General features: G+C 40.8%; 1 protein-coding gene across 2 annotated transcripts in view; it reads left to right on the top strand.

The window, feature by feature from the left end:
* Positions 1-156: 156 nt before the first annotated feature.
* PDHX (pyruvate dehydrogenase complex component X) overlaps positions 157-24,421 on the top strand; it is a 72,887-nt gene continuing 48,622 nt past the window's right edge. The window contains exons 1-2 of one of the 2 annotated variants that reach the window (XM_055549304.1): positions 157-373; positions 20,310-20,390. In XM_055549304.1, the coding sequence (XP_055405279.1) occupies positions 217-373; positions 20,310-20,390 (238 nt within the window). In that variant the 5' untranslated portion in view covers positions 157-216. The remainder of the gene's footprint in view (positions 374-20,309; positions 20,391-24,421) is intronic. The other variant, XM_055549303.1, reaches the window with a different exon arrangement.

The following is a 24,421-nucleotide window of genomic DNA, read 5'->3' on the forward strand; positions in this document are numbered from 1 at the left end:
TGAAAGGCGGGTCTGAGAGGGCCTCTCTGACCCAACCGCGCAGCCGCCTTGCCGGGAGGCGGGGGCCAACCAGGTTGGAGGCGGGGCTAGAACTCGACTCAGAGGCGCGCTGGCCTCTGGGGGGTCGTGTCCCCGGGTGGGAGGCGGGGCATGGGCGGGCCTTGATGACTGGGCGATCAGGCTGTGCTGAGGGCAGCCCAGGAGAAGGCCGGGAAGATGGCGGCCTCCTGGAGGCTAGGCTGTGACCCGCTGCTGCGTTGCCTTCTGGGCTTTGGCAGTCGCAGAAGCCCAGAGCTGGTTAAGGGGGCTGCTAGGTGGTCTGTCGGCCGTGGAGCTAGTTGGAGATGGTTTCACAGTACGCAGTGGCTGCGGGGTGAGTGGCCGGGGCTTGCTCAGCTTCTCTGTACCTGAGCAGTGGGCCTGGGGCAGTGGCTTTTTGATCGAGGGCCTGCACTGGGTGTGGAGGCACCCGGAGCTCACCGTTCCCTAATCGTTTTTTCTGGGAGAGGGTCTGCTGACGTGGTCTAGTGCATGCCGCAAAGGGCTTTTTTGGAAGCTAGGAGAACTTGACTCCATCCCTGGCCGCCTGGCTTCTTCGTGACCTTGCCTTGGAATTTGGGTTCTGAGGCCTGTCTCAGGCCCCTTCCCAGTCATATTTCAGGTGTCTTTAGAGTTGGCTAATTGCCCAAGTTTGCTGACATTCAGACGTCATCGTTAGCTGCCTTTATTCATTCTCCTGACCCGTCTCAGTTAGGAGACCTTCGAGGCCCCTGGGATTGCTCTACGCCAGCACTGGTGAAGGACGCTGTTTGTAAATGTCTAGACATCATCAGACATAGGTCCGGAAGAATGTTTTAAGCAAAACATGAGCTAGAAAGAGTGAAAATTTAGGAGGGGAATCTTACGAAGGTGTCGACTTAAAGACAGAACGTAAGAGTTGTGAGTTTAAGTTTTATTCGAGGTCTTACTGAGTTTTATAGCCCCGGAGACAGCCACTCAGCTCTGAGGAACTACTCTGCAGGGAGGGGGGAGGGGGGGGGGCGCGGGAGGCGGGTAAGCCAGATTGCATATTAATTTTTTTGGCTAGGAAATGCATGCAGTCAAGCGTATAGCTTAGCAAAGATTACTGCCGATCATAACAGATATGTCATGTTAATGATTTTAATATTTATTATCTTAGTGTTTTTCTATGGATGGGGAGATGTAAGAATCTAGGATTATTTAAATTCTTCCTGAGATGTGCTTTGAACTATCCTAGAGCCTGTTTATCCAAAGCAGAGTGCTTCATCTTGAATTCCTCTCAGGTCTCACTGTTGCTGGGCAACTGCAGTGAGTTGTGAATTAACCCTTGTGGAACTGGGTAGTCGTTGAAATTCCTTAAATTTATTATAGAAAGTTGTCATTAAACAAAACACAATTCTCCTGGTATTTAATAGTTTGCAATGTAGTGTGCCAGGCATTATTTTTCTTTACAAAAGGGGCTAGTGCATATTGAGCCTGATGTATGATTATTACCTGCCGATCATTCAGTCCCTCCATACCATGAATTGTAATATAAAAAATTTGGCGTAGGCATTTGCCTGCATATTCTGAGCTACTTGAGGCCCAGAAAAAAAAAAAAATGTTACATGAAGTTAATGGCATGGTGAGTGTACTGAGACTTTAAGATTTAAGGGAACAATTAAACTTCAGCTTAGTGTTTCATAAAATCCCTCTTGTAGCAGTGGCTTTTTTAAACTGTGTTTTAGCATTCCCTGTCTTCTCTCCCTCCAGTTTGTTAAATAATGAACTTTCCTACAGCTGCCAGAGATTCTTTCTGGGGTGGAAATCAGCAATCTACATTTTACAAACAACCTTTGGTGAATTTTCATGTACAAAACATCAACGTTTGGTGTTTGATGGGCTACACTTTGAGATTTGCTCTCTTAGAAAACCGTGGAACGTTAAAAGCTCACTGTTAGGAAATAACTGAGAAAGAATGTTCTTATTAAACAGATCGTTTTGAGAATCTTTGAACATTTTAAACTCTCTACTGAGAAAGGGGGCAAGTGTTGCATACTCAAAAATGTGCATGCCGTTTCAGGGATTTTGCTTAGACCCAACTTGACAGTCCTTATCTGAGGCATCATGACATTTTACCTACCCCGCAACACACTGCGAACAACTTGTCTATCTACTTGAACTTCATCTGTAAAGAATCCTAGGAAAGCTGTGTTAGCTTCCTGGTGCCTCCCTCTTTGATGTATACAGGGCCCACCTCAGTGATCTAGGATTCTTTCCCTATTTCAAGATCAGCTGTTCAGTGGTGGTCCTTAGGTGTTCACCTGCTGAGCCAGTGGTTAAAGGACTTCCCCATGGCTCAGCGGTAAAGAATCCACCTGCAGTCAGGAGCTGCAGAAGACAGATTCGATCCCTGGGTCTGGAAGATCCTCTGGAAGAGGTCATGGCAACCCATTCCAGTATTCTTGCCTGGAGAATCCCATGGATAGAGGAGCCTAGTGGGCTACAGTCCATAGGGTCACAAAGAGTTGGACACGACTGAAGCAACTTAGCATCCACACACACACACTCACCAGTGGTTTAGACCATGCTTCCACTGCACTGGGCATGGGTTCGATCCCTGGTCAGGGAACTAAGATCCCACATGCTGTGCAGTGTGGCCAAAAAATGAATAAAAAAATATGCCAAAGTCATTTAAATTTTTTTGAAAAAAGGTCAGCTGTTTAGCAATTCTAGTCTCTTTTTCAACCTTAATTCCCACTTGCCATGTAACATAACATATTCACAGGTTCTGGGGTTAGGACATCTTGGGGGTGGTGGGGCACAGGCACGAAAGCTGATTACTGTATGTTATTGGATAGCTGTAGGTTATTTGGAAATCTTAGATTTTTTTCCTAATGCTAAGTCAGAATTTGTCTCCTGACTTTTCACATACAGGTTTTTGTTTTGCCACGATAAATATACATGACAATCCTTGAACTATTTGTTTTACAGAACATGGATTATGAGGTGTTTGTTGGTTTTTCTCGAGCTTGGTAGAAATTATAGTTTCGTAAAACTAAACGACTATTTGGTAGTCTGTATAGCAATTATTGAATTATTTCCTCTTTCACTTAACTGTCAAGGATTTAAAAATCAGTTGGTTGCGAAGTCACTTGGAGTTTTGGTTTCTTTAAAAGGTGTTTGTTGGTAGCATATTTATGAACTATAGCATATGCGGTGTGCTTAGCCCTTCTTAGAATTCCTTATTCACTTCTCACAACCACCTAGTAAAGTTGGCATTATTTGCATTTTTATTGGGCAGAAGAGACTAAGGCTCAGAGAAATTCAGTGGTACTCCCAAAGCCACGCACCTGTACTGGCGATGACCTGAAAAGGAGCCATGTATTTTTTTACTCTGTGTTTAACAAATCCTTAACTGTTTCATTCTCTGAACTGCAGTGTGTACTGAGAGGGCAGAGACTTACTCACCATACTATTATTGAGTGCAGAAATGAGCCCTAGTTGCAAGGTAGCTGCTAAGAAAGTAGTTGCCCTGCTGAAGGAACAGCTTCTGTGTATTCAGGCACATGGCCCATCTAGTCATGCTTCTGGAGATGGAATCCTGTGTTCTGTATAGGCTTTATCCTTAAAGTATGGGGAGGTAAACAACAGCGGCATGGTTTCAGTAGTGTGTGTAGTGAGCCTAGAGGGGCTAAAGTTCAGGATGATAAGGGAGAACATAAGAAGGCTTCCTGGAGGTGTCAGCCCTTCCAGGCTGAAAGAGTAGCAGACATAAAGGCCCAAAGGCTAGCTGTGATATTTACAGACGTGGCAAAGCATTTGTAAACCATTTTTCATCACACCCTAGGCATTTAACTTTGAAGAGTTTCCATTGCTGCCCTTTCAGAGAAAATGGCTTAGTTTGGAATTAATTAATAATAAGATGTTAATATTGTTGGTTTTAAGTTGTCTCTGAGGAATAATATGTTGAATGTAAAATAACATGAGAGGAGGAAAATAAATGAGCTTCAGTCTTTGTAGTGCTTTGCCCAATATCTGACTATAGGCCTTGCATATATAGATGTTAAATAAACATATCTGGGGAAGCTAAAAATCTTGGAAGTTATATTAAAAAAAAAACGGCTCTACCGTATTGCACATTTGCAGCTAGTGAACCAGTCCGTGTCATTTTAGGAGAAAATTAAATTTATTGACAACATTTAAAAACTAGGAACTTCAGATAAACATTCTAAATTTTTGTCTTCCTTTGAAAATTTAAAGTTAGGACCTATATGGTGACAGACGATTGAGACTGAGTAATGACTGTCCTCTTCAGGTAGGAAATTGCATACTTTCTAGTTGACCATTTTCTCTTCTCCGTTACCTCTCAGCCGGCAAGACTGAATGTCCTTTGAAATTTGTCATCACCTCCAGTTGTTGTTCTTTTCTTGTACTCTTATCTCTATGGAAAGCAGAGAACGAGAGATAGGTTAGGAAAATGGGAGAGAGCAGTGTGTGTGTGGATGTGTATAAAGAAGGAAATTTATTATAGATTTAATATGAAAATGAAGCATGACTGGAGCTGAAAAAGCTAGTAGTAGTTTAGTCGCTAAGTCGTGTCCGACTCTTGCGACCCCGTGGACTGTAGACTGCCAGGCTCCTCTGTCCGTGGGATTCTCCAGGCATGAATACTGGAATGGGTTGCCATTTCCTTCTCCAGGGGATCTTCCCAACCCAGGAATCGAACCCGGGTCTCCTGCGTTGCAGGCAGATTCTTTACCAACTGAGCTGAGGGAAGCCCAAGGTACTGATAACCCACTTCTTTCTTCTGTTTCCTCTAAGCATCTGAGTTTTTGATGGTGGTTCTATAACAAGGAGAGGACTTCTTTGTTAAGAGTCAGTGGTGTGGCATGTTGACCTATAATAGACTACCAGACATTTCTTGAGCAAAGATGGGTTTATTTGGGATCTGTGGAGAAGAGCAGTTTGGAGTCTGCAACCATGGGGAGCCACATGCTAATCCCCACAAGCTCAGGAAGAAGAACACTTAATACAGAGGGGCAGAGGAAGGTGGGAGGCTACAGTAAGCAAAGAGTCCACGGCTTTTAATTGGCTGAGTCCTTGCCAGGAAAGAAGAGGAATCAGTCTTCTTCCTTTTGGGCTTTGCAGTTATCACAGGGTGTGAGACGTCCCCCTTCTGGTCTCCCAGCTCTATTTCACTGAAGTTTCTGTTTATTAATTTTTACAGTTATTTTTGCCAAAGCATAAATACTGTTTTAGGCCTGGCTCTAATGAAATCTTTCTGCACTGATATTGATGAGACTGTTACTGTTCTTTGAGTTCTTTAAGCATGGAAACAGACACATACAAACTTGCTGAAATAAAGATAGGATTTCTTAGAAGGGTACACCACCAGAGTGGCTGGGCCATATCCGTTTCTTGTAGGGCTCCCATTGTCTGCTCTCTTTCTCTGATTTACGTTGGTTTTCTCCTCAGAGTTCCCAATCTACTTACTTGTGGTTTTTCTTATTCTAGCATGTCAGCTTGCCTTGCCTTAATGCTGATGCAGGTCCTTACATCCGTTGCTCTTTCAGTTTAGTTCAAGCACACACCACCATTTTTGTGATCTAATTCCAGATTCCCTGGGCAGAGAAGCTGATGACCCAATGTAGGTCAGTTGTAGTATAGAACACAGGGTTGATTCCATCAAAGACTGCAGTTCGGACATTTCCTTTAAATGGGAAGTGTGAGTTGGGAATCAATGATGTCTGTTATTCTGACCACGTGATTAGAGTAGAGTAGTGAAGTCCTTCATTTTAATTGTTTTGGGGTTAAGTATTGACTAGAGAAAATGGATGATCAATTAAACAAGGCAGAATAGGCTACTCAGTAGTTGAGATCTGTGGTCATCTAAGGGAAATAGAAAGGGGATGAATGAGATCTTAGTAGAGGCAGCAGCAGGAGAATCTGGTAAGATTTGGATTATCAGAAAGTACTTAGTACGCATTGCTTTAAAACTTTCAGTTCACGATATTAAAGTGGGATATTCCAAGGAGCCATTACATACTGAACATGCACTATTTGCCGGGCTTCATTTTAGACTCTTTCGAACTTCCCTGGTGGTTTGGTGGTTAACACTCTGCACACCAATGCAGGGAGCACAGGTTCGATCCCTGGTTGGAGAACTAGGATCCTACAGGCCACACAGTGCGGCCTGAAAAAAAAAAAGATTCTTTACCGACCCATGCAAAGGTTAGTTGTGTTTTATGGGTGAAGAGATAGTCTGTGAGGTTTAGTGGTTTGTCCAAGGTTAGTAAGTGAATGACTGCTTTGGAACTATGCACGTGATAATATACAGAGGAAGAAAAGAGGTCCTTGCTTTTGGATATCTTGGAGTAGACTGACTAATCATGAAGTTGGGAACTGAATATTTGTGTCTTCCCCAAATTCATACATTGTAACCTAATGGGCAATGAGAGGGTATTAGGAGGTGGGGGCCTTTGGCAGGGGCCTGGGTCAAAGTGAGAGGAGCCCTCATGAATGGGATTTAGTGCCCTTATCAAAGAGACTCCAAAGAGCTGCCTCACCCCTTCCACCATGTGAAGACACCACAAGAAGATGCTCTCTGTGAACCAGAAAGTGGGTCCTCATCAGCCACCATACCAAAATGGCCAGCATCATGATCTTGGAGTCTCCAGAATCGTGAGAAATAAATGTTGTTTATAAGCCACCAGCCTCAGGTATTTTCTCATAGCAGTCCGAATGGACTAGGGCACAGGGCAGTGGGCTCATCAACTCAGGGCATGTGTTCATAAGAAAGGGTTACAGTTGAACAGAATCGGGTCTCTGCCAGCCAGAAAAGAGTTGGAAAAGTGGGTTTGGGAATAATACGTAGCATTTATCGAGAGCTTCAATTCAGTTCAGTTCAGTCGCTTAGTCGTGTCCGACTCTTTGCAACCCCATAAATTACAGCACGCCAGGCCTCCCTGTCCATCACTAACTCCCGGAGTTCACTCAAACACATGGTGATGCTATCCAGCCATCTCATCCTCTGTTGTCCCCTTCTCCTCCTGCCCCCAACCCCTCCCAGCATCAGAGTCTTTTCCACTGATTCAACTTCACATGAGGTGGCCAAAGTATTGGAGTTTCAGCTTCAGCATCATTCCTTCCAAAGAACACCCAGGACTGATCTCCTTTAGAATGAACTGGTTGGCTCTCCTTGCAGTCCAAGGGACTCTCAAGCATCTCCTCCAACACCACAGTTCAAAAGCATCAATTCTTCGGCACTCATCTTTCTTTACAGTCCAACTCTCACATCCATACATGACTACTGGAAAAACCATAGCCTTGACTAGACGGACCTTTGTTGGCAAAGTAATGTCTCTGCTTTTGAATATGCTATCTAGGTTGGTCATAACTTTACTTCCAAGGAGTAAGCGTCTTCTAATTTCATGGCTGCAGTCACCATCTGCAGTGATTTTGGAGCCCAAAAAATTAAAGTCTGACACTGTTTCCACTGTTTCCCCATCTATTTCCTATGAAGTGATGGGACCAGATGCCATGATCTTCGTTTTCTGAATGTTGAGTTTTAAGCCAACTTTTTCACTCTCCTCTTTCACCTTCATCAAGAGGCTTTTTAGTTCCTCTTCACTTTCTGCCATCAGAGAAGGCAATGGCACCCCACTCCAGTACTCTTGCCTGGAAAATCCCATGGATGGAGGAGCCTGGTGGGCTACAGTCCATGGGGTCGCTAAGAGTCGGACACGACTGAGCAACTTCACTTTGACTTTTCACTTTCATGCATTGGAGAAGGAAATGGCAACCCACTCGAGTGTTCTTGCCTGGAGAATCCCAGGGATGGGGAAGCCTGGTGGGCTGCTGTCTATGGGGTCGCACAGAGTCGGACACGACTGAAGCGACTTAGCAGCAACAGCACTTTCTGCCATAAGGGTGGTGTCATCTGCATATCTGAGGTTCTTGATATTTATCCTGGCAATCTTGATTCCAGCTTGTGCTTCTTCCAGCCCAGTGTTTCTCATGATGTACTCTGCATCTAAGTTAAATAAGCAGGGTGACAGTATATAGCCTTGACGTACTCCTTTTCCTATTTGGAACCAGTCTGTTGTTCTTACCATGTACCATTCCCCTTTCTCAGCCCTTTATGTGAATTCACTCAGTACTTATGACAGCTAATGCTGTGCTCTGGTGATAGAAATCTAGTTTCAACACAGGCTGCCTGACACCGAAGCTGGTTCTTTCCCTAACCACAGCCTTCTTCAGTGCCAAGTAATGACTGTAGATGTCAGCAGAACAGTGTCAACATGCTGAAGTTTTGTTCACTCTATGTTTTAGCGAACACCTGCTTTTTTTTTTTTTTTATAAGTGAGGCATTTGAGTAGTATCTACATTGTGAAATGTTATGTCAGCAACAGTTGTGATGTCTTAAGTTATTTTAAATAACTTAAGATACTAACATTCTAGACTGTGTATAAAGGATATTAGGACCATTCAAGAGTTAAAAAGTATATGTCAGTGTCCTCTCTGTAAGTTTCGAAGATGACGCACTGTTGAATATATACCTTATTGTTGTCTTGAGCATCAATTTGCCTTTATGACAAAATGTGTAAATCCCCAAATTATTAGTCATATGTTCATTCTTCCACTACACTCTGGAGTGGTGATTTCTTTTTGCCTTTGTTCCAAGATTGAAAATTAACTAGGATTCATGTAGAATTTAAATTTTCTAGTTTAATACCAGGAGACCAGCGCTGCAAGCTGAAACCTCTTCTGAAGTGTTTGGTTTATTTCACTCAGGAAATGGTTCTTCAGCCATGCTGACATACCTTCAAATCATTGGGTGGGTACTAAGTGTATGAAGGAATCAACAGGTTCTGTAAACAAAGTGGAATGTATCATGCCTCTTTATTTTTTGTACTTGGTAAGCAGTCCATTTACTGTGGCTGGTGGTCTATTGGATATTTTCCTGAAATCACGGTCTTTCTTGTATTAGCAAAACATTTCTAGGGAAGAATTAAGGTTGGTGAATTTATAATTCAGGAGCATTTCCTTGGGAATCTGTTGGCATTGATTTTTTTAGAGGGGCATAAATCTATTTGAAAACTGAAAAACTCTTATCACTTCTTCAGAAAAATGCAAAATTTTGTATGTGATTCCAGGGAACTTGTAGATCTCCCTGTAATTTATCTATAATGCCACCTGGTCTCCAACCTGTTACCATGAACATTTTGGTTATTTCCTATAGAAAATAATTGTGCTGCTTTGCAAGGGTATTTGCCATATCTGAGAACAAGAAAGGTGGCAGGCAAGAATATTGGAGTTGGTTGCCATGCCCTCCTCCTGGACATCTTCATGACCCAGTGATGGAACCCAGGTCCCCGGCATTGCATGCTGATTATTTACTGACTGAGCCCCCATGGAAACCCAAGAACATTGGAGTGGGTAGCCTATCCCTTCTCCGGGGCATCTTCCCAATCCAGGAATCAAACCGCGGTCTCCTGCATTGCAGGCAGATTCTTTACCAGCTGAGCTACCAGGAAAGCCCCTCTCTGCTCATACTGTTCGTTCAAATGGAGTGACCTGCCTGTGGTTTGAAATTTTACTTGTTACTTAATGCCCCACCCTCCTAAAGCTTCTTATACAGTCCTGTCAGGGAATGGATGACACTACAAAAATGGGTAATTTGAGTGGAGTTTAATAAGTGACCATTTTTGTGAACTTAGGGTATAGAGATGGCAAGGTACTAAAGGGCTTTTTGAGTAAGGTGCTGTGATCACCCTCGGCTTGAAGAGGCATGGACAAAGGAGCACTTCCTGAACTGGGAAGTGGGGAGCCTTTGTGATCTCTGATGGAGCTGTGCCTTTCAGTTAAAGGATCCAGCCAGGTCAGGCAACCCCACAAGGAGGGAGCTGAGGAAATAACCTGACCTCACTCTCCTCTCTCCTTTTCAGTCTCTTTATGCTGCCTATTGGTGGAACCCAACTGGAGGCCAAAGCAAGGAAGCCTGTTAGTGTAGCCTGTTTAGTAGTGTTGGGGAGGGTTGACGAGTAGATCTGTAAGGGCAGATGGGAGGCACCTTGCAGGCCCACCTGACTTAACCCGTTAGTCATTACGCTTTACACCTCAGGTTTAACACTGATGCCATCAAGTACTGGCTCATGTGTATGTGTATGGCAGTTCTCATGCTAAGAGGGGAAGAGAGTGAGTGTAGATTTTACACTTGGAAGAACCAAACGAGGTTTCCTTGGACCTGTTTCCCTGGGCCAATGCTTTGCCAAAAGCAAGCACAGGCTCTTCATAACTGACCTGATTTTTAATAGGATTTTTCTGTCTACATTTGAATAGCTGAATAGGAATCAAGGCTATGTAGGCTTTTAGGGCACTTTTTATAGGAAGAAGAATGTTGTTTTTGGAGCAGAGGCATTTAATTTGGATTTCTGTTTTGTTTTGTTTTTAAACTGGTACTCCTAAATCAAGTCATCCTTGATTCCTGACTTTCCCATGCCACATCTCAACTACCAGAAATTCTCATTGGCTCCACCTTTTAAATGTAATCTGCCCACTCCTCACCACTTGTTCTACCAACGAGCCTGGCCAGGCTACCACCACCTCTATTCCAGTTTATTGCAGGGGCGTCCCAGTAGATGTCCCTGCCACACCCTTGGCCCGGTACAGACTGTTCTCCCTGCAGCTTTCAGAGTGTCACTTTTAAATTATAAACCAGATCATGTTACTCTTCTGCTGAAAACCCTCCAAGAGCTTATCATTAATCTCAGAAGAAAATCTGAAGTCCTGACTGTGGCTTACAAGGCCCAGTATGATACAAACCCTCCACCTCTATGACTTGAGCTCTGACCGTGCCTCTCCTCACACTGAGTCCACTCTAGCACCCCGGCATCCTTGGTGAACTCTGAACATACCAAGTATGCTCTCAGCTCATTCTCGTGCTTGCGCTTTCCTCTGTTCAGAAGGCCCTTCCATCAGAGATTTGCATGGCTTCCTCCATTCAGTTCTGCTCACTTTGTCAGAGGAAGGCTTCTCTGATGAACCAGGAAAATAGTCCTCGCTTGCTTTTGGGTATATCGCCAGAAGTGAGATTGCCTCATCAAATAAATGATCATTCAATGTTTAATGCTTTGAGGAATCATTGGGTGGTGTTTACACAGAAGCTGCATTGTTTTACTTGTTTTGCTTTCCCTCCGGTAGTGCACAAGGGCTCTTAATTTCTCCACATCTTGCCAACACTTGTTTTCTGCGTTTTTGATAATAGCCATTTTAATGAAGAGGAAGCGGTACTAGCACACAAATCAAGATTTCCTTTCCTGATCAGCTAGAGTCTCGTCTCAGCCCTTTGGCATTCTGACAGCACGGTTACCTACTACCCTCTAGCGCTTGCATGTTTGTCTTGACATCCCATTTAAACTATAATCCTTTGAGGTTAGGATTCTGGTCTATGGGTTGAGGGCTAGGACAGCAGGAGCTCTGTAAGCGTTTGTTGAGTGCCTCGTTTGTCCTTTCGCTTTAGTAGGCAGTATTATGACAGGCTACTATGGGAGAAGGCAATGGCACCCACTCCAGTACTCTTGCCTGGAAAATCCCATGGACGGAGGAGCCTGGTGGGCTGCAGTCCATGAGGTCACTAAGAGTCGGGCATGACTGGGCAACTTCACTTTGACTTTTCACTTTCATGCATTGGAGAAGGAAATGGCAACCCACTCGAGTGTTCTTGCCTGGAGAATCCCAGGGACAGGGGAGCCTGGGGGGCTGCCGTCTGTGGGGTCGCACAGAGTCGGACACGACTGAAGCGACTGAGCAGCAGCAGCATTATGACAGCACCACAGGAGGCACAACATTTGCCAGTGGCATTAATGAGAATTAGGTTTTCAAATGTGCAGTACAATTAAAGAGTTCGAGTTAGTGTACTTTAGCAATGAGGACAAGGCTGGCTAAAGTAAAGAGTAGAAAGGGAACCTTCAAGTTTAGGTTGGGAAGGTGAGAGGAACCTGTGAATCTGTCTCTCCTTACCTGAATTGTGAAGTAAGATATTGTCATGTGTGTGTGGGTGGGCGGGGGTCACTTCAGTCAATGTCCAACTCTTTACGACCCTATGGACTGTAGACCACCAGGCTCCTCTGTCCATGGGACTCTCCAGGCAAGAATACTGGAGTGGGTTGCCATGCCCTCCTCCAGAGGATCTTCCCAACCCAGAGATCAAACCCATGGCTCTTGTGTCTCTGCATTGGCAGGCAGATTCTTTACCACTAACCAACTATGAAGCCCAGGACATCATCATATATCTAGCCAACTGCATGCCTTCAGAGTTCATCCTCTTAACCATCTCTGTGCTGCCTATTAACTGCTAACATTTTTTGAGACTTAACTTTTTGCCAGGCCTCACTGTAGTGAGTTGACATGTGTAACCTCATTTAGACCTATTTTATTAAATAATAGCTTATTTTAACACAGTAGTGCATGTGTATAGTTTAAATAGGCAAATGGTACTAAAAGGCTTATGGCAACACAGTGGATCTCTGACCCATCTTTTCCTACTCTCGCAGCCATCTTCCTCCTCAGAAGCAACAGGTTTTGTCTCCTAACTGTCCTGTGGCATTTGCTCATCTCTCTATGTTATATATTATCTATGGATGACTTCTGATCAGTCATCCCCCTGTTTTCTCTCTCCTGTTCTCCCAGTGTAGTTATTTTTCAATTCTTAATTAAATCTATATTTAGTGTTGACACAAACCAAGTATGCTTAACTGAGAATTGTCATGTATCAGCCCATATTATGACTGTTACCTTTCTTACTTGGCTAGCGTGTGAGATGAGTGCAATTGTGTGGTAGTTTGACCATTCTTTGGCATTGCTTTTCTTTGGGATTGGAATGAAAACTAACCTTTTCCAGCCCTGTGATCACTGCTGAGTTTTCCAAATTTGCTTCCATATTGAGTACAGCACTTTCACAGCATCATCTTTTAGGATTTGAAATAGCTCAACTGGAATTCCATCACCTCCACTAACTTTGTTTGTAGTGATGCTTCCTAAGGCCCACTTGGCTTCGCATTCCAGGATGTCTGGCTCTAGGTGAGTGATCACATCATCGTGGTTATCTGGGTCATGAAGATCTTTTTTGTATAGTTCTTCTGTGTATTCTTGCCACCTCTTCTTAATATCTTCTGCTTTTGTTAGGTCCATACCATTTCTGTCCTTTATTGTGCCCCTCTGTGCATGAAATGTTCCCTTGGTATCTCTAATTTTCTTGAAGAGATCTCTAGTCTTTCCCATTCTATTGGTTTTCCTCTATTTCTTTGCCTTGATCTCTGAGGAAGGCTTTCTTATCTCTCCTTGCTATTCTTTGGAACTCTCCTTTCAAATGGGTGTATCTTTCCTTTTCTCCTTTGCCTTTAGCTTCTCTTCTTTTCTCAGCTATTTGTAAGGTCTCCTCAGACCGGTTTGCCTTTTTGCATTTCTTTTTCTTGGGGCTGTTCTTGATCACTGCCTCTTGTACAAGGTCATGAAACTCCTCCTTCCATAGTTCTTCAGGCACTCTTGTCTGTCAGATCTAATCCCTTGAATCTATTTGCCATTTCCACTGTATAATCATAGGGATTTGATTTAGGTCATACCTGAATGGTCTAGTGGTTTTCTCTACTTTGTTCAATATAAGTCTGAATTTGGCAATACGGAGTTCATGATCTGAGCCACAGTCAGCTCCCAGTCTTGTTTTTGCTCACTATATAGATCTTCACCATCTTTGGCTGCACGGAATATAATCAATCTGATTTCAGTATTGACCATCTGGTGATGTCCATGTATGGAGACTTCTCTTGTGTTGTTGGAAGAAGGTGTTTGCTATGACCAGTGCGTTCTCTTGGCAAAACTGTTAGCCTTCGAGCTGCTTCGTTTTGTACTCCAAGGCCAGATTTACCTGTTACTCCAGGTATCTTTTGACCTCCTGCTTTTGCATTTGACTCCCCTATAATGAAAAGGGCATCTTTTTTGGGTGTTAGTTCTAGAAGGTCTTGTAGGTCTTCATAGAACTGTTCAACTTCAGCTTCTTGCATTCCTGGTTGGAGTTATTGCAATGCTATTCAATAGCTGTTGAGCTGTTTCAAAGCTATTGAGCTAGCAAAGTAATGCTCAAAATTCTCCAAGCCAGGCTTCAACAGTACATGAACTGTGACCTTCCAGATGTTCAAGCTGGATTTAGAAAAGGCAGGGGAACCAGAGATCAAATTCCCAACATCCGTTGGGTCATCGAAAAAGCAAGAGTTCCAGAAAAACATCTACTTCTGGTTTATTGACTATGCCAAAGCCTTTGGCTGAGTGGATCACAACAAACTGGAAAATTCTTAAAGAGATGGGAATATTAGACCATCTGACCTGCCTCCTGAGAAATTTGTATGCAGGTCCAGAAACAACAGCTAGAACTGGACATGGAAGAACAGACTGGTTCCAAATCAGGGAAGGAGTACATAAAGGCTGTATATTGTCACCCTGCTTATTTAACTTATATGCAGAGTACATCATGCAAAATGCTGGGCCGGATAAAGCACAAGCTGGAATCAAGGTTGCTGGGAGAAATATCAATAACCTCAGATATGTAGATGACACCACCCTTATGGCAGAAAGTGAAGAGGAACTAAAGAACCTCTTGATGAATGTGAAAGAGAAGAGTGAAAAAGTTGGCTTAAAACTCAATATTCAGAAAACTAAGATCATGGCATCCAGTCCCATCACTTCATGGGAAATAGATGGGGAAACAGTGGAAATAGTGAGAGATTTTACTTTCTTGGGCTCCAAAATCACTGCAGATGGTGACTGCAGCCCTGAAACTTAAAGATCCTTGTTCCTTGGAAGAAAAGCTATGACCAACCTAGACAGCATATTAAAAAGCAGAGACATTACTTTGCCGACAAAGGTCTGTCTAGTCAAAGCTGTGGTTTTTCCAGTAGTCATGTGTGGATGTGAGAATTGGACTATAAAGAAAGCTGAACACTGAAGAATTGATGCTTTTGAACTGTGGTGTTGGAGAAGACTCTTGAGAGTCCCTTGGACTGCAAGGAGATCCAACCAGTCAATCCTAAAGGAAGTCAGTCCTGAATATTCATTGGAAGGGTTGATGCTGAAGCTGAAACTCCAATACTTTGGCCACCTGATGCGAAGAACTGACTCATTTGAAAAGACCTTGATGCTGGGAAAAATTGAAGGCAGGAAGAGAAGGGGACAATAGAGGATGAGATGGTTAGATGGCATCACTAACTCGATGGATATGAGTTTGCGTGAGCTCTGGGAGTTGGTGATGGACAGGGAGGCCTGGCGTGCTGCATTCCATGGGGTCACAAAGAGTTGGACACTACTGAGCTACTGAACTGAGCTGAGTTTTTCTGCTTTTTTAAAATATCTTTCCCTTTAAACTTTTTTCTTTAGTTTTTGTGTTTAACTTGCCTATTTGTCCCACACCATCTAATACTTACTTAGCACAGTTTCTGGTATTGTCAGTCACATCAGCCGATTTCTCAGTTAATGTACTTTTGTAGTCTCTGTATTTCTCTAGATGTGTAGGTTCAACCTGTCTCCCAAAGGTCTTGTCTTTTACCTCTACAGAGGAGACAACCTCCAGTCTTCTGTTGAAGGATGGTGGTGTTACTCAGCACTTAAATAGCATTCACCCAAGTCTTCAAAGGGCCAGTATTTCCAAAGGTCTCAGTACTGCCAGTTCTTGGACCTTTGGGAAATTCTCAAATAAACCAGATTGATTATCTCAGGTTTTTCCACTTCTGGTTTAGCATTCAGCTTTCTTAGACTTTCTTAGTCAATCATTTGTCTTACTATCTACGTTATTCACTTTTCTGCTTCCAGAAGTGTTGTTCTATTGTTCTTTCTTTTCTCCCTGTTCTTGTGAGTTTATGTCTAAAAGTAACAGGAAACAAAAAGCATATATAATAAAGCCATCAACTAGAGACAGGTACTGTTGTCATTTTGGAGTAAATCCTTTTGGTCTTTGTGTACATACAAGCTAAATAGGTAGAAATTGGATTATGCCGTGTGGGTGTGTGGGTGTGTGTGCGGCACTAAGTTGTGTCCGACTCTTTGCAACCCCATGGGCTGCCACGCTGCTTCCCTGTCCTTTACTTAGGTCATGTATACTGTTTGAGGGACATCTTTCTTGATGTTTGTTACTTTAAATACTATATTCAGACAAACTATTATGCATATGTTTTCTGTTGTTGCTCATTGACATTTTCAATCTATTCTTATATCAAAATAAGTATTTGAACAAAGACCGGTGTGACATCTTTACCTTTCTTTATTCAGTACTGCAGTGTTAATATTACTTTGTGCCCTGGTACTGATTTTGAAATTCCTTGTACTTCATATGGCCTTTTTTCATCCAGCCTGCAGGTGGCAGAATTGCTTTATCTAAGCAGAGATTTTAAAGGTCAATTTTATTTAATGAGTTCTTGTATTAGAAAGAGAAGTGATTAAATGAAAAGCTTTCTCTCTATTAGGAAATAAGCAAATTAAAGAACAGAGAGCTGTGCTAATAAAAGTTCTGGGTAATTTATTTCTTCGATTTGTCTATCCTCACTTCATGATTTCTGTGTTTGGATTATAGTCGCATTATGGAACAGAGCATGACCCTATGTAAATTGTGGAATGTCCTTAATTGTTAGAGTAATGGAGCTTAGATCTGCTTCATATTAGCCACCAAGCTACTTGTTCTGCCTTTGTATTTTAAGAGTTTGCTTATATTAATCTTTAAAAAAAAAAAAAAAAATCTAGAGACCTTTTAGAATTGTTGTGTAGATCTTCAATTTAAAACTTTTTTAATAGGTTTTGCTGATCTATGAGTGTTTTAAAATTAAAGACATGCTTTAGAGAATAAGAAATTAGATTAATGCACTATATTTGCAGTTGAAAACTGAATTATGCTTTAGAAAGATCGGAACATCAGATGTGAAGAAATTAGGAATTGTTTAGAAAAACTGCTATAGATTCAGTGAGTGATTGATTGCTCATATGCTCAAATGACTGATGAAGAAGGTAAAGCAGCAATACACTAAGGAAAAACGTGTTCTAAAAATATAAAATATATACTAAAAAATGACAGTGCCATTCTGTTGAGGCAGAAAATGAGGTTAAAACAGTTGTGATGGATTGATGAGACTCTAAAATCAGTATATTTAAATGTAAGCTGGAAATGTACATTACTTTAGTTACCTTAAAATATTTTAAATATTGTCTTTAACTGCTACAGCAGGACAGACTTATCAGCCAATAGATATACTTTTTAGCTTGATAAAAAGAAACACTAAAATGACTACAAGAGGGTTAAAGTCTTAACACAGTATGGGGTATTTTTGAGTACTAAATGAAATAACCTGTATGACTGGGGGAATAAAAAACCACATTTCCTTTATTATAGTGATATGAATATGAATCGGAACTATAGTTGGTGCCCATTTCAAGGCCTCCTCAGTTTGCTAGGAGAAAGATAGAATGTACTGCTTATTGAAATGAGAAGGGAAGTGCTATATAACTTCTAATGGAATTAAGCAGTGTTATGTACAGGTTAAAATTCAAGGAGTCTAGAAAAGCCCATACTATCTTCAAAAGAATTGATGGCAGCCATCAGATATTAGTTATGTGCAGCCCTTCATTCAAAACTGGTATTATGATTATGTAATTACCTTCCCACTGAAAAAAATATATTTGGAAAAGATGTGTATAGTATTCAGGGAGAATGAGGATATACTAGAATGAAATATTCATTTTCATTAATAAATTAATACTTCCTTTTAAAAATGATTTTCTAGCATGAGAGTCTGAGGATAGATTGGTCAGATTAATCAGAAAACACATTCCACATTTTACTCTCCATAAGTCAGTATAATCAGTCAGGAGATAGTACTGAATAATGGAAATGTCCAGAACGTCTTTGTTTTTTTGTCACCTTCATTTCAGAGAAGGATAATGATCTATTACAGAATTTTTATGTTTTATTGTCATTATTCAGAGAAGCAATTCCAGTTCACCCATGAAGGGTGGCTATATGAGGAATGACGTTTTTATTTTTAAAATATGAAAATTTTTGTGGTTCTTGATGTGGGAATTCATAAAATAATGTGAAATTTTCATAATAAAGTACTTAATGTCAGAAATAATGGAAAATGTGATAGTCTCATAGGTGAAAGATTATAATAGGAGAGAATCATAAAATAAATATTAGTTGTATCATGGCACCTAGATCCAAGGTATAAAAATATTGAAGAGAGACTTTGTTTTGAGAAAATCGAATCTGTGTTTGTCATACATCAGAATCTGGACGTAGAATCATTGCTGCTCATTTAGTTTGCCTCCTTGTATTGAAACTTTACGTACGTGGTTGTGAAGTATTCCATCTCATAATGTCAGGCTTGAACTTTATTAATAGAGAGGGATTGTTGGGCTATTTGATTAGACACATGAAGAATACTCACATTTGAATTTCTGAGTGAATAGGCTATAAATAACCAATGACTAATTAATTGATGGTCCATATTGGTAAGGATTATCAATTATTGATGAGTGGTAATAGAGTGTAGGAGAGTACAGCCTTGGGAGTTAGGCAGAATTCAGATCCCTCGATCAGGGGCTATATTTTTCTCATATATGAAATGGGTGTGTTGACTTAGAATTTGGCTTGGGCTCTATCATTGTTGGGGTATTATTGAGAGTGATGATTCTACATTTGTATCCTTATAGTTTAGTACCAGTTGAGAAAGAGGCAAAAAGTTAGTCGGGTAGAAATCAGAGTAACAGTTTTAACGCTGATGATTTTGTTCAGTTGGAAAATGTGACTTAAGTCTGTGGCCTTCTACAGTTGGACTCCTGAGTACAACCCCTATGTAGACTTTGGCCTTTTGTTTGAGAGAGAGAGTTTGTGTATATAAACTACACATCCTGAGTAACTTCCCAGCACCCACTGGGGCCTGCTGGCAGGAACAGAGAGAGTTGGACTTGCTCTCTGCTGTGAAGGGCGGGTCCATTTATGCCTACTGCATAGAAGAAGGGAAGGGAAAATGCAGGCTCCCTATAGGCAGACAGGTCTTACAATGAGGAGAAGACTGAGGCAGGTGTATTTGTTCGGGTCCTTTTCCCAGTCCTTTAGAGGGGAGTGAATGAAAAGTGCAGGGAGGACAGAAGCTTCCTTCCAGGTATTTCAGAGATGGAACTTCTTTACCATGAAGCCATAGGAACTCCCCATTTGAAATTACATAAAAATTATTTGTTTCCCAAAGGAAATGTTTAACTTTATTTAACATTAGTATTAAATTTCCTTATTTCCAACCCCAAAACATCGATGGGGAGAAAAAGTCCTGTTCTACTCTTTTCCACATTTGAAATATGCTAGATGTGATATGTTTTGCTTTTTTATGTCAGAGAGTTGAATAATCTAAGAAGAGAATAAGTTTTGTAGAGGATTTCAGGGAATGTAGTTTGTTACTGTGGCTGCTGCTAAAGCAGCACCGGAGTGGCTAATATTTATTAGTATAACCTTCCCGTAAATTGTCATGTAACAACTGTGTGCTCTGGTCCTGGAAGGTGGAACTCTTGGAAGCACATCTGGCAAATATATGAAGTGTCTTCTTTTTTGATACTTGACAGAAAAGTAGCCCTGCTTTATTGAGAGGTCACGCTGACTTGAGTCTGTCTTTTTGGATCCTTAATCGAATTCTGGTATGGAACACAATCTCAGATTAATTTAATTACATAAGTTCTCTTGCCAGATCATCCGCAACAAGGCAGACCTCTCCTTTTCACGCTTAGCAGCAATAACCCATGATTCTTGAATAGTATGTAATATTAGATGAAAGTAAAAACACAACCAGTTTCTTGAGGTTTAATCTTGATTATTCTGTTGTAAATCTAATCTTAATTATTGTGTTGTAGGTTATCAGAAACCAGTTTATTTTCTTTTTATTTGCCTTTTCCTTTGGTTGTTTTACCTGTAAATATTTTTTTTCTAGTGACAAAAGGGGAAGGAGAAAAAGATGAAACATAAGTCAACTTTTTTTTTTTTTTTTTTAATCTTGTAAGCACCTGGCTTGAAAATATGCATAGAGGACTTGGGGGAATGATGAAAAAGGAATTGAAAATATTCTGAAAAAGATTACTGAACACTTAGTTTGACCAGTTGGCTGTCTTTCAGACTGGAATATTTTTTTCCTCAGATTGAATTTCATATTAATTTACTTGAACTTTTTGTTGATGCCTTGTGAGATGTATTACTTATTGTGTTTAATCTTGCCTTTTTCCAATTTCAGCTGATCCTATTAAGATACTAATGCCATCACTGTCTCCTACAATGGAAGAAGGGAACATTGTGAAATGGCTGAAAAAGGAGGGTGAGTAGTGCATTACTAACACCTGTGTTATTTGATCATTTTTGTTTTTTCCTAATCTGCTGGTTTACACAATACATGATATACATGAAATGATCGGTTCTTATGCTTGTTAACGTTTATTGTTTAAATAAAAATTTCTTGTGGTAATGTAGCAAAGGTTTTATGGGGTTAGCCTGTATCTCTGCTTTCACAAGCAGAGAATGATCAGCTATTTTAAGGTTTTTTTGCAAGTTTTAGTTCTTAACACTTCCTTTAGTTTCAGCATCATAAAACTGTCAGTTCCCTAAAGTTAGTTTGTTACTTTATAATGACTCTGTGTATGTGTGTTTTCCTGTAACTAGGCAATCTGATTATAAACTTCACTGGAAAGAACACATAAAAAAATACTAAAAAAACTTATAGAAGAGCAGCGAAGGAGAGTTGTAGAAACATGTTACTAAGATGTTGAAACATGTTATTAAGCCTTTGTAATTAAAACTGTGGTATTGGTGCATAGAAAGACATACTACTAGAACTGAGTAGAAAATGAGGCAATAGACACAGATGCACACCATTATTTAGAGTTTAAATAGTGAAGGAAGATGATACTAGATTTAGTCCTTGTGCTGTGCCAGGGATAAATTACAAATGACTCAGTCACGTAATGTACAAAAATGAAACCGGACAAGTACTAGGGAAAAAAAGCTGGTGAATTCCTCTGGAAGTAGATAATTACCCTAACTACAACTCAAACTCCAGATGCAATAAAGGAGCTACAGATAATTTGATAGTAAAAATAATAACTTGAGTATAGCTGAAAACATAATAAATAGAGTAAAAAAGTGACAAATTGGAGAAGGGTGTTGCAGTTTTTAACCACAGAGGGTTAATATTTCTAAAAAGTACAGAATAAGAAAACTATCAGCTGGGCAAGATATAGGAGTAGAAGATTTGCAGAAAAAGAACTACAAATTGCCTTTAAACACATGAAAAGTAATATTTTGTACTAATAAATACACAAACTAATACTACACTGATTTATTATTTCTTACCAATCACTTTAATAGAAATTTAAAAGTTTGATAAGTTATCCTGTTGATGAGACTAGAGGGAATGGGAGGAAACAGACACTCTCAAACACTGCTGGGGGAAATGCAAAATGGTGTAAGCCCTTGTTCAGTTGCTCAGTCATATCTGACTCTATGCAACCCCCATGGACTGCAGCACACCAGGCTTTCCTGTCCTTCTGTGTCTCCTGGAGTTTGCTCAAACTCATGTCCATTAAGTCGATGATGCTAGGGAAGAAAATTTGTCAATACCTAGAAAAATTACATTTATATTTACCCTTTGGCCAGGCAGTTCTATTTCTAGGGATCCTATCTCAAGGCAAAAATAAGAAAAGATACACATGTGAGGCTATTTATTACAGCAGTGTTTGTAATAGCAAAAGGTAGAAACAGTCCAGCTGTGGTCAGCAGAGTTTGATGAATAGCATAGACTATACCCACAGCTATAAAAGGAATGAAGAGTAACTCTGTATACTATTGTAGCCTGACCTTCAGGGCAGAAAACCAAGGTGGAAACTGGTAGATACAGTATGTATCATTCACGAAAAAAAGAGATAGGAGTACTAATATATGGAAATTTTAAAACAAAAAAAAGTGGTTATCTGTAGTGCAGTTGAGGAAACAGTGTGGTGAGTGGAGTGAGTAGACGCTAGATTTCTCTGAATGTATCTTGTTTGTCTCCTTAACTTTAGAACATATACATATTTTGCATAATTTTAACACAATTTAATTTTAAAAGACTCCTAACCGTGGAAACCAGATGCAGCAGAAGGGCCTAATTGTATGCTGACTAACTGATACAACAACCATGCAGAGAGGGGCTATTTCAAATGTCAGTAAACTTGACTGTATATACCTGCTAAATTGTAACTGAAAGACAGTGACATCTCTAAAAATATAAACTGTTTAGAGTAATTGTATTATAGTGGTTATGTTGGTTGTCTTTGTTACTCTAAGATTTTTTTAAAATGTGTTTTATGGGATAAAGCAGATGAGTGATTAAGCTGATATTATTGGGAACCCAGCCTTTGGGTGTGTTTTAAAGGAAAACATATGAAAGATGGCTACGGTTAAGGAAAGATCCTGTGCTGATTAATTTTCTAGCTCTTTTCCGTGGCAGGGCCTGGGAAAACGCCAAGCCTGCTAGCGATGAGCATCCCTAACAATGAGACTATACTCGCTAAATGCCATTTCCTGCTGAAGTTAACCAGAGCTTCTTGGAAAATAGCTGCTTCCAGGTCTGTGGCAGGCAGTGTACAAGATGGAACGTGAAAGTCGCTCAGTCATATCTGACTCTTGTGACCCCCATGGACTGTACAGTCCATGGAATTCTCCAGGCCAGAATACTAGAGTTCTGTTCTCCAGGGGATCTTCCCAACCCAGGAATTGAACCCAGGTCTCCCGCGTGGCAGACAGATTCTTTACCAGCTGAGCTACCAGGAAAGCCCAGGAATGCTGGAGTGGGTAGCCTATCCCTTCTCCAGTGAATCTTCCCTACCCAGGAATCGAACTGGGGTTTCCTGCTTGAACATATTGTCAATTTAGAAAGCAAAGCAGTTATCAAAAACTCCTGAAAGTGAAGTCACTCAGTCGTCTCTGACTCTTTGCGACCCCATGGACTGTAACCTACCAGGCTCCTCTGTCCATGGGATTTTCAGGGAAGAATACTGGAGTGGGTTGCAATTTCCTTCTTCAGAGGATCTTCCCGACCAGGGATCGAACCTGGTTCTCCTACACTGCAGACAGACTCTTTACTGTCTGAGCCACTGGAAAAACCTTTCAAGCTAAGTTCCCCCAAAACTCCTGAGGGCATCTTAATGGACTCAGGACTCAAAAATGGGCCAATTTGAGGATCAGTAAGAGTGGTATCTATGGTGTATTTTGAAACCATTAAATATATTTGAATTCAGAGCTTTCAAAAATTCTCCTTTAGGGAATGTCAGTAAAGTAACTCATTTTGAAAACTGACGATAAGTGGAAAGACTCAAGTATTGTCCTTGCCTTTCTTCTACGAATTGTAGCTCAGAATAACCACGTGCAAAGAAATTTCTAATTAGTGGCATATTTCCCAATTCGTAAAAGATGGAGGAATGATGGAATGGCACTGTGTCGCAATTTTGCAGACGCTGATGAATTAGGGGATATTGCCAGTGATCATCAGTGGTGTGCTATTATCACAAAAAGAGAGAAAACCAGCTAGCACACCCCACCAGCTATAAGATTGTCTTGCCAGAAACTTGAGCCAAATGTGGTCAAGCTTATAGTTCTAACACCAGTTTCCAGGAGATATAGAGGATGTATTCAGTGACACCATGAGGAGTATATCAGCATAATCCAGTTCCAGTGTAGGGACCTTATTTTGTTTATGATTCAAGTAACTAAAACATTTGGGCACATTTGAAAATTACATGTTTAATGAGATTAAGGCATTAATCATTTTAGAGGTTTAATGGTACTGTGATAATCATTTTAAAAATTTTATCTCTAAGAGATATGAGTTGAAATACTTACGTATGAAATGACAGTATGTCTGGCATAAACTTCAAAATACCTCTGGTGGGAGGATGAGCAAAGTTGTTCATGAGTCAGCTGGCAGTTGTAAAAGTTTCTGAGTTGGTTTATTAACTCTCGTCATCACTTCTGAGATTTTTCTGCTAATCTTTTCTAAAGTTGTACAGTCTGTAGCCTTTGGGATATAACTTGGAGTGAGAAACTACTCTTTCCTCAGCTTTTTATAAGCTCAATGTGAATTTTGAATCTTGTTAGTAAGAGAATATTTGTTATAATAGTACCTAAGCTGTATTCGTCTCTTACTTATATAGAAACCATTTTACCAGATTTTTTAGAATGTGTTTACTGAAGTAACATTGGTTTATAGCATTGTGTATTTCATGTGTACAGACTCATATTTCTTCTCTCTATGCTGCAGTATGCTCACCACCAAAACCTTAAGTCTCCATCTATCACCATGTGGCTGATCCTCTT

The sequence above is a fragment of the Bubalus kerabau genome, chromosome 15 (genome assembly GCF_029407905.1).
Source record: "Bubalus kerabau isolate K-KA32 ecotype Philippines breed swamp buffalo chromosome 15, PCC_UOA_SB_1v2, whole genome shotgun sequence".
NCBI lineage: Eukaryota > Metazoa > Chordata > Mammalia > Artiodactyla > Bovidae > Bubalus > Bubalus kerabau.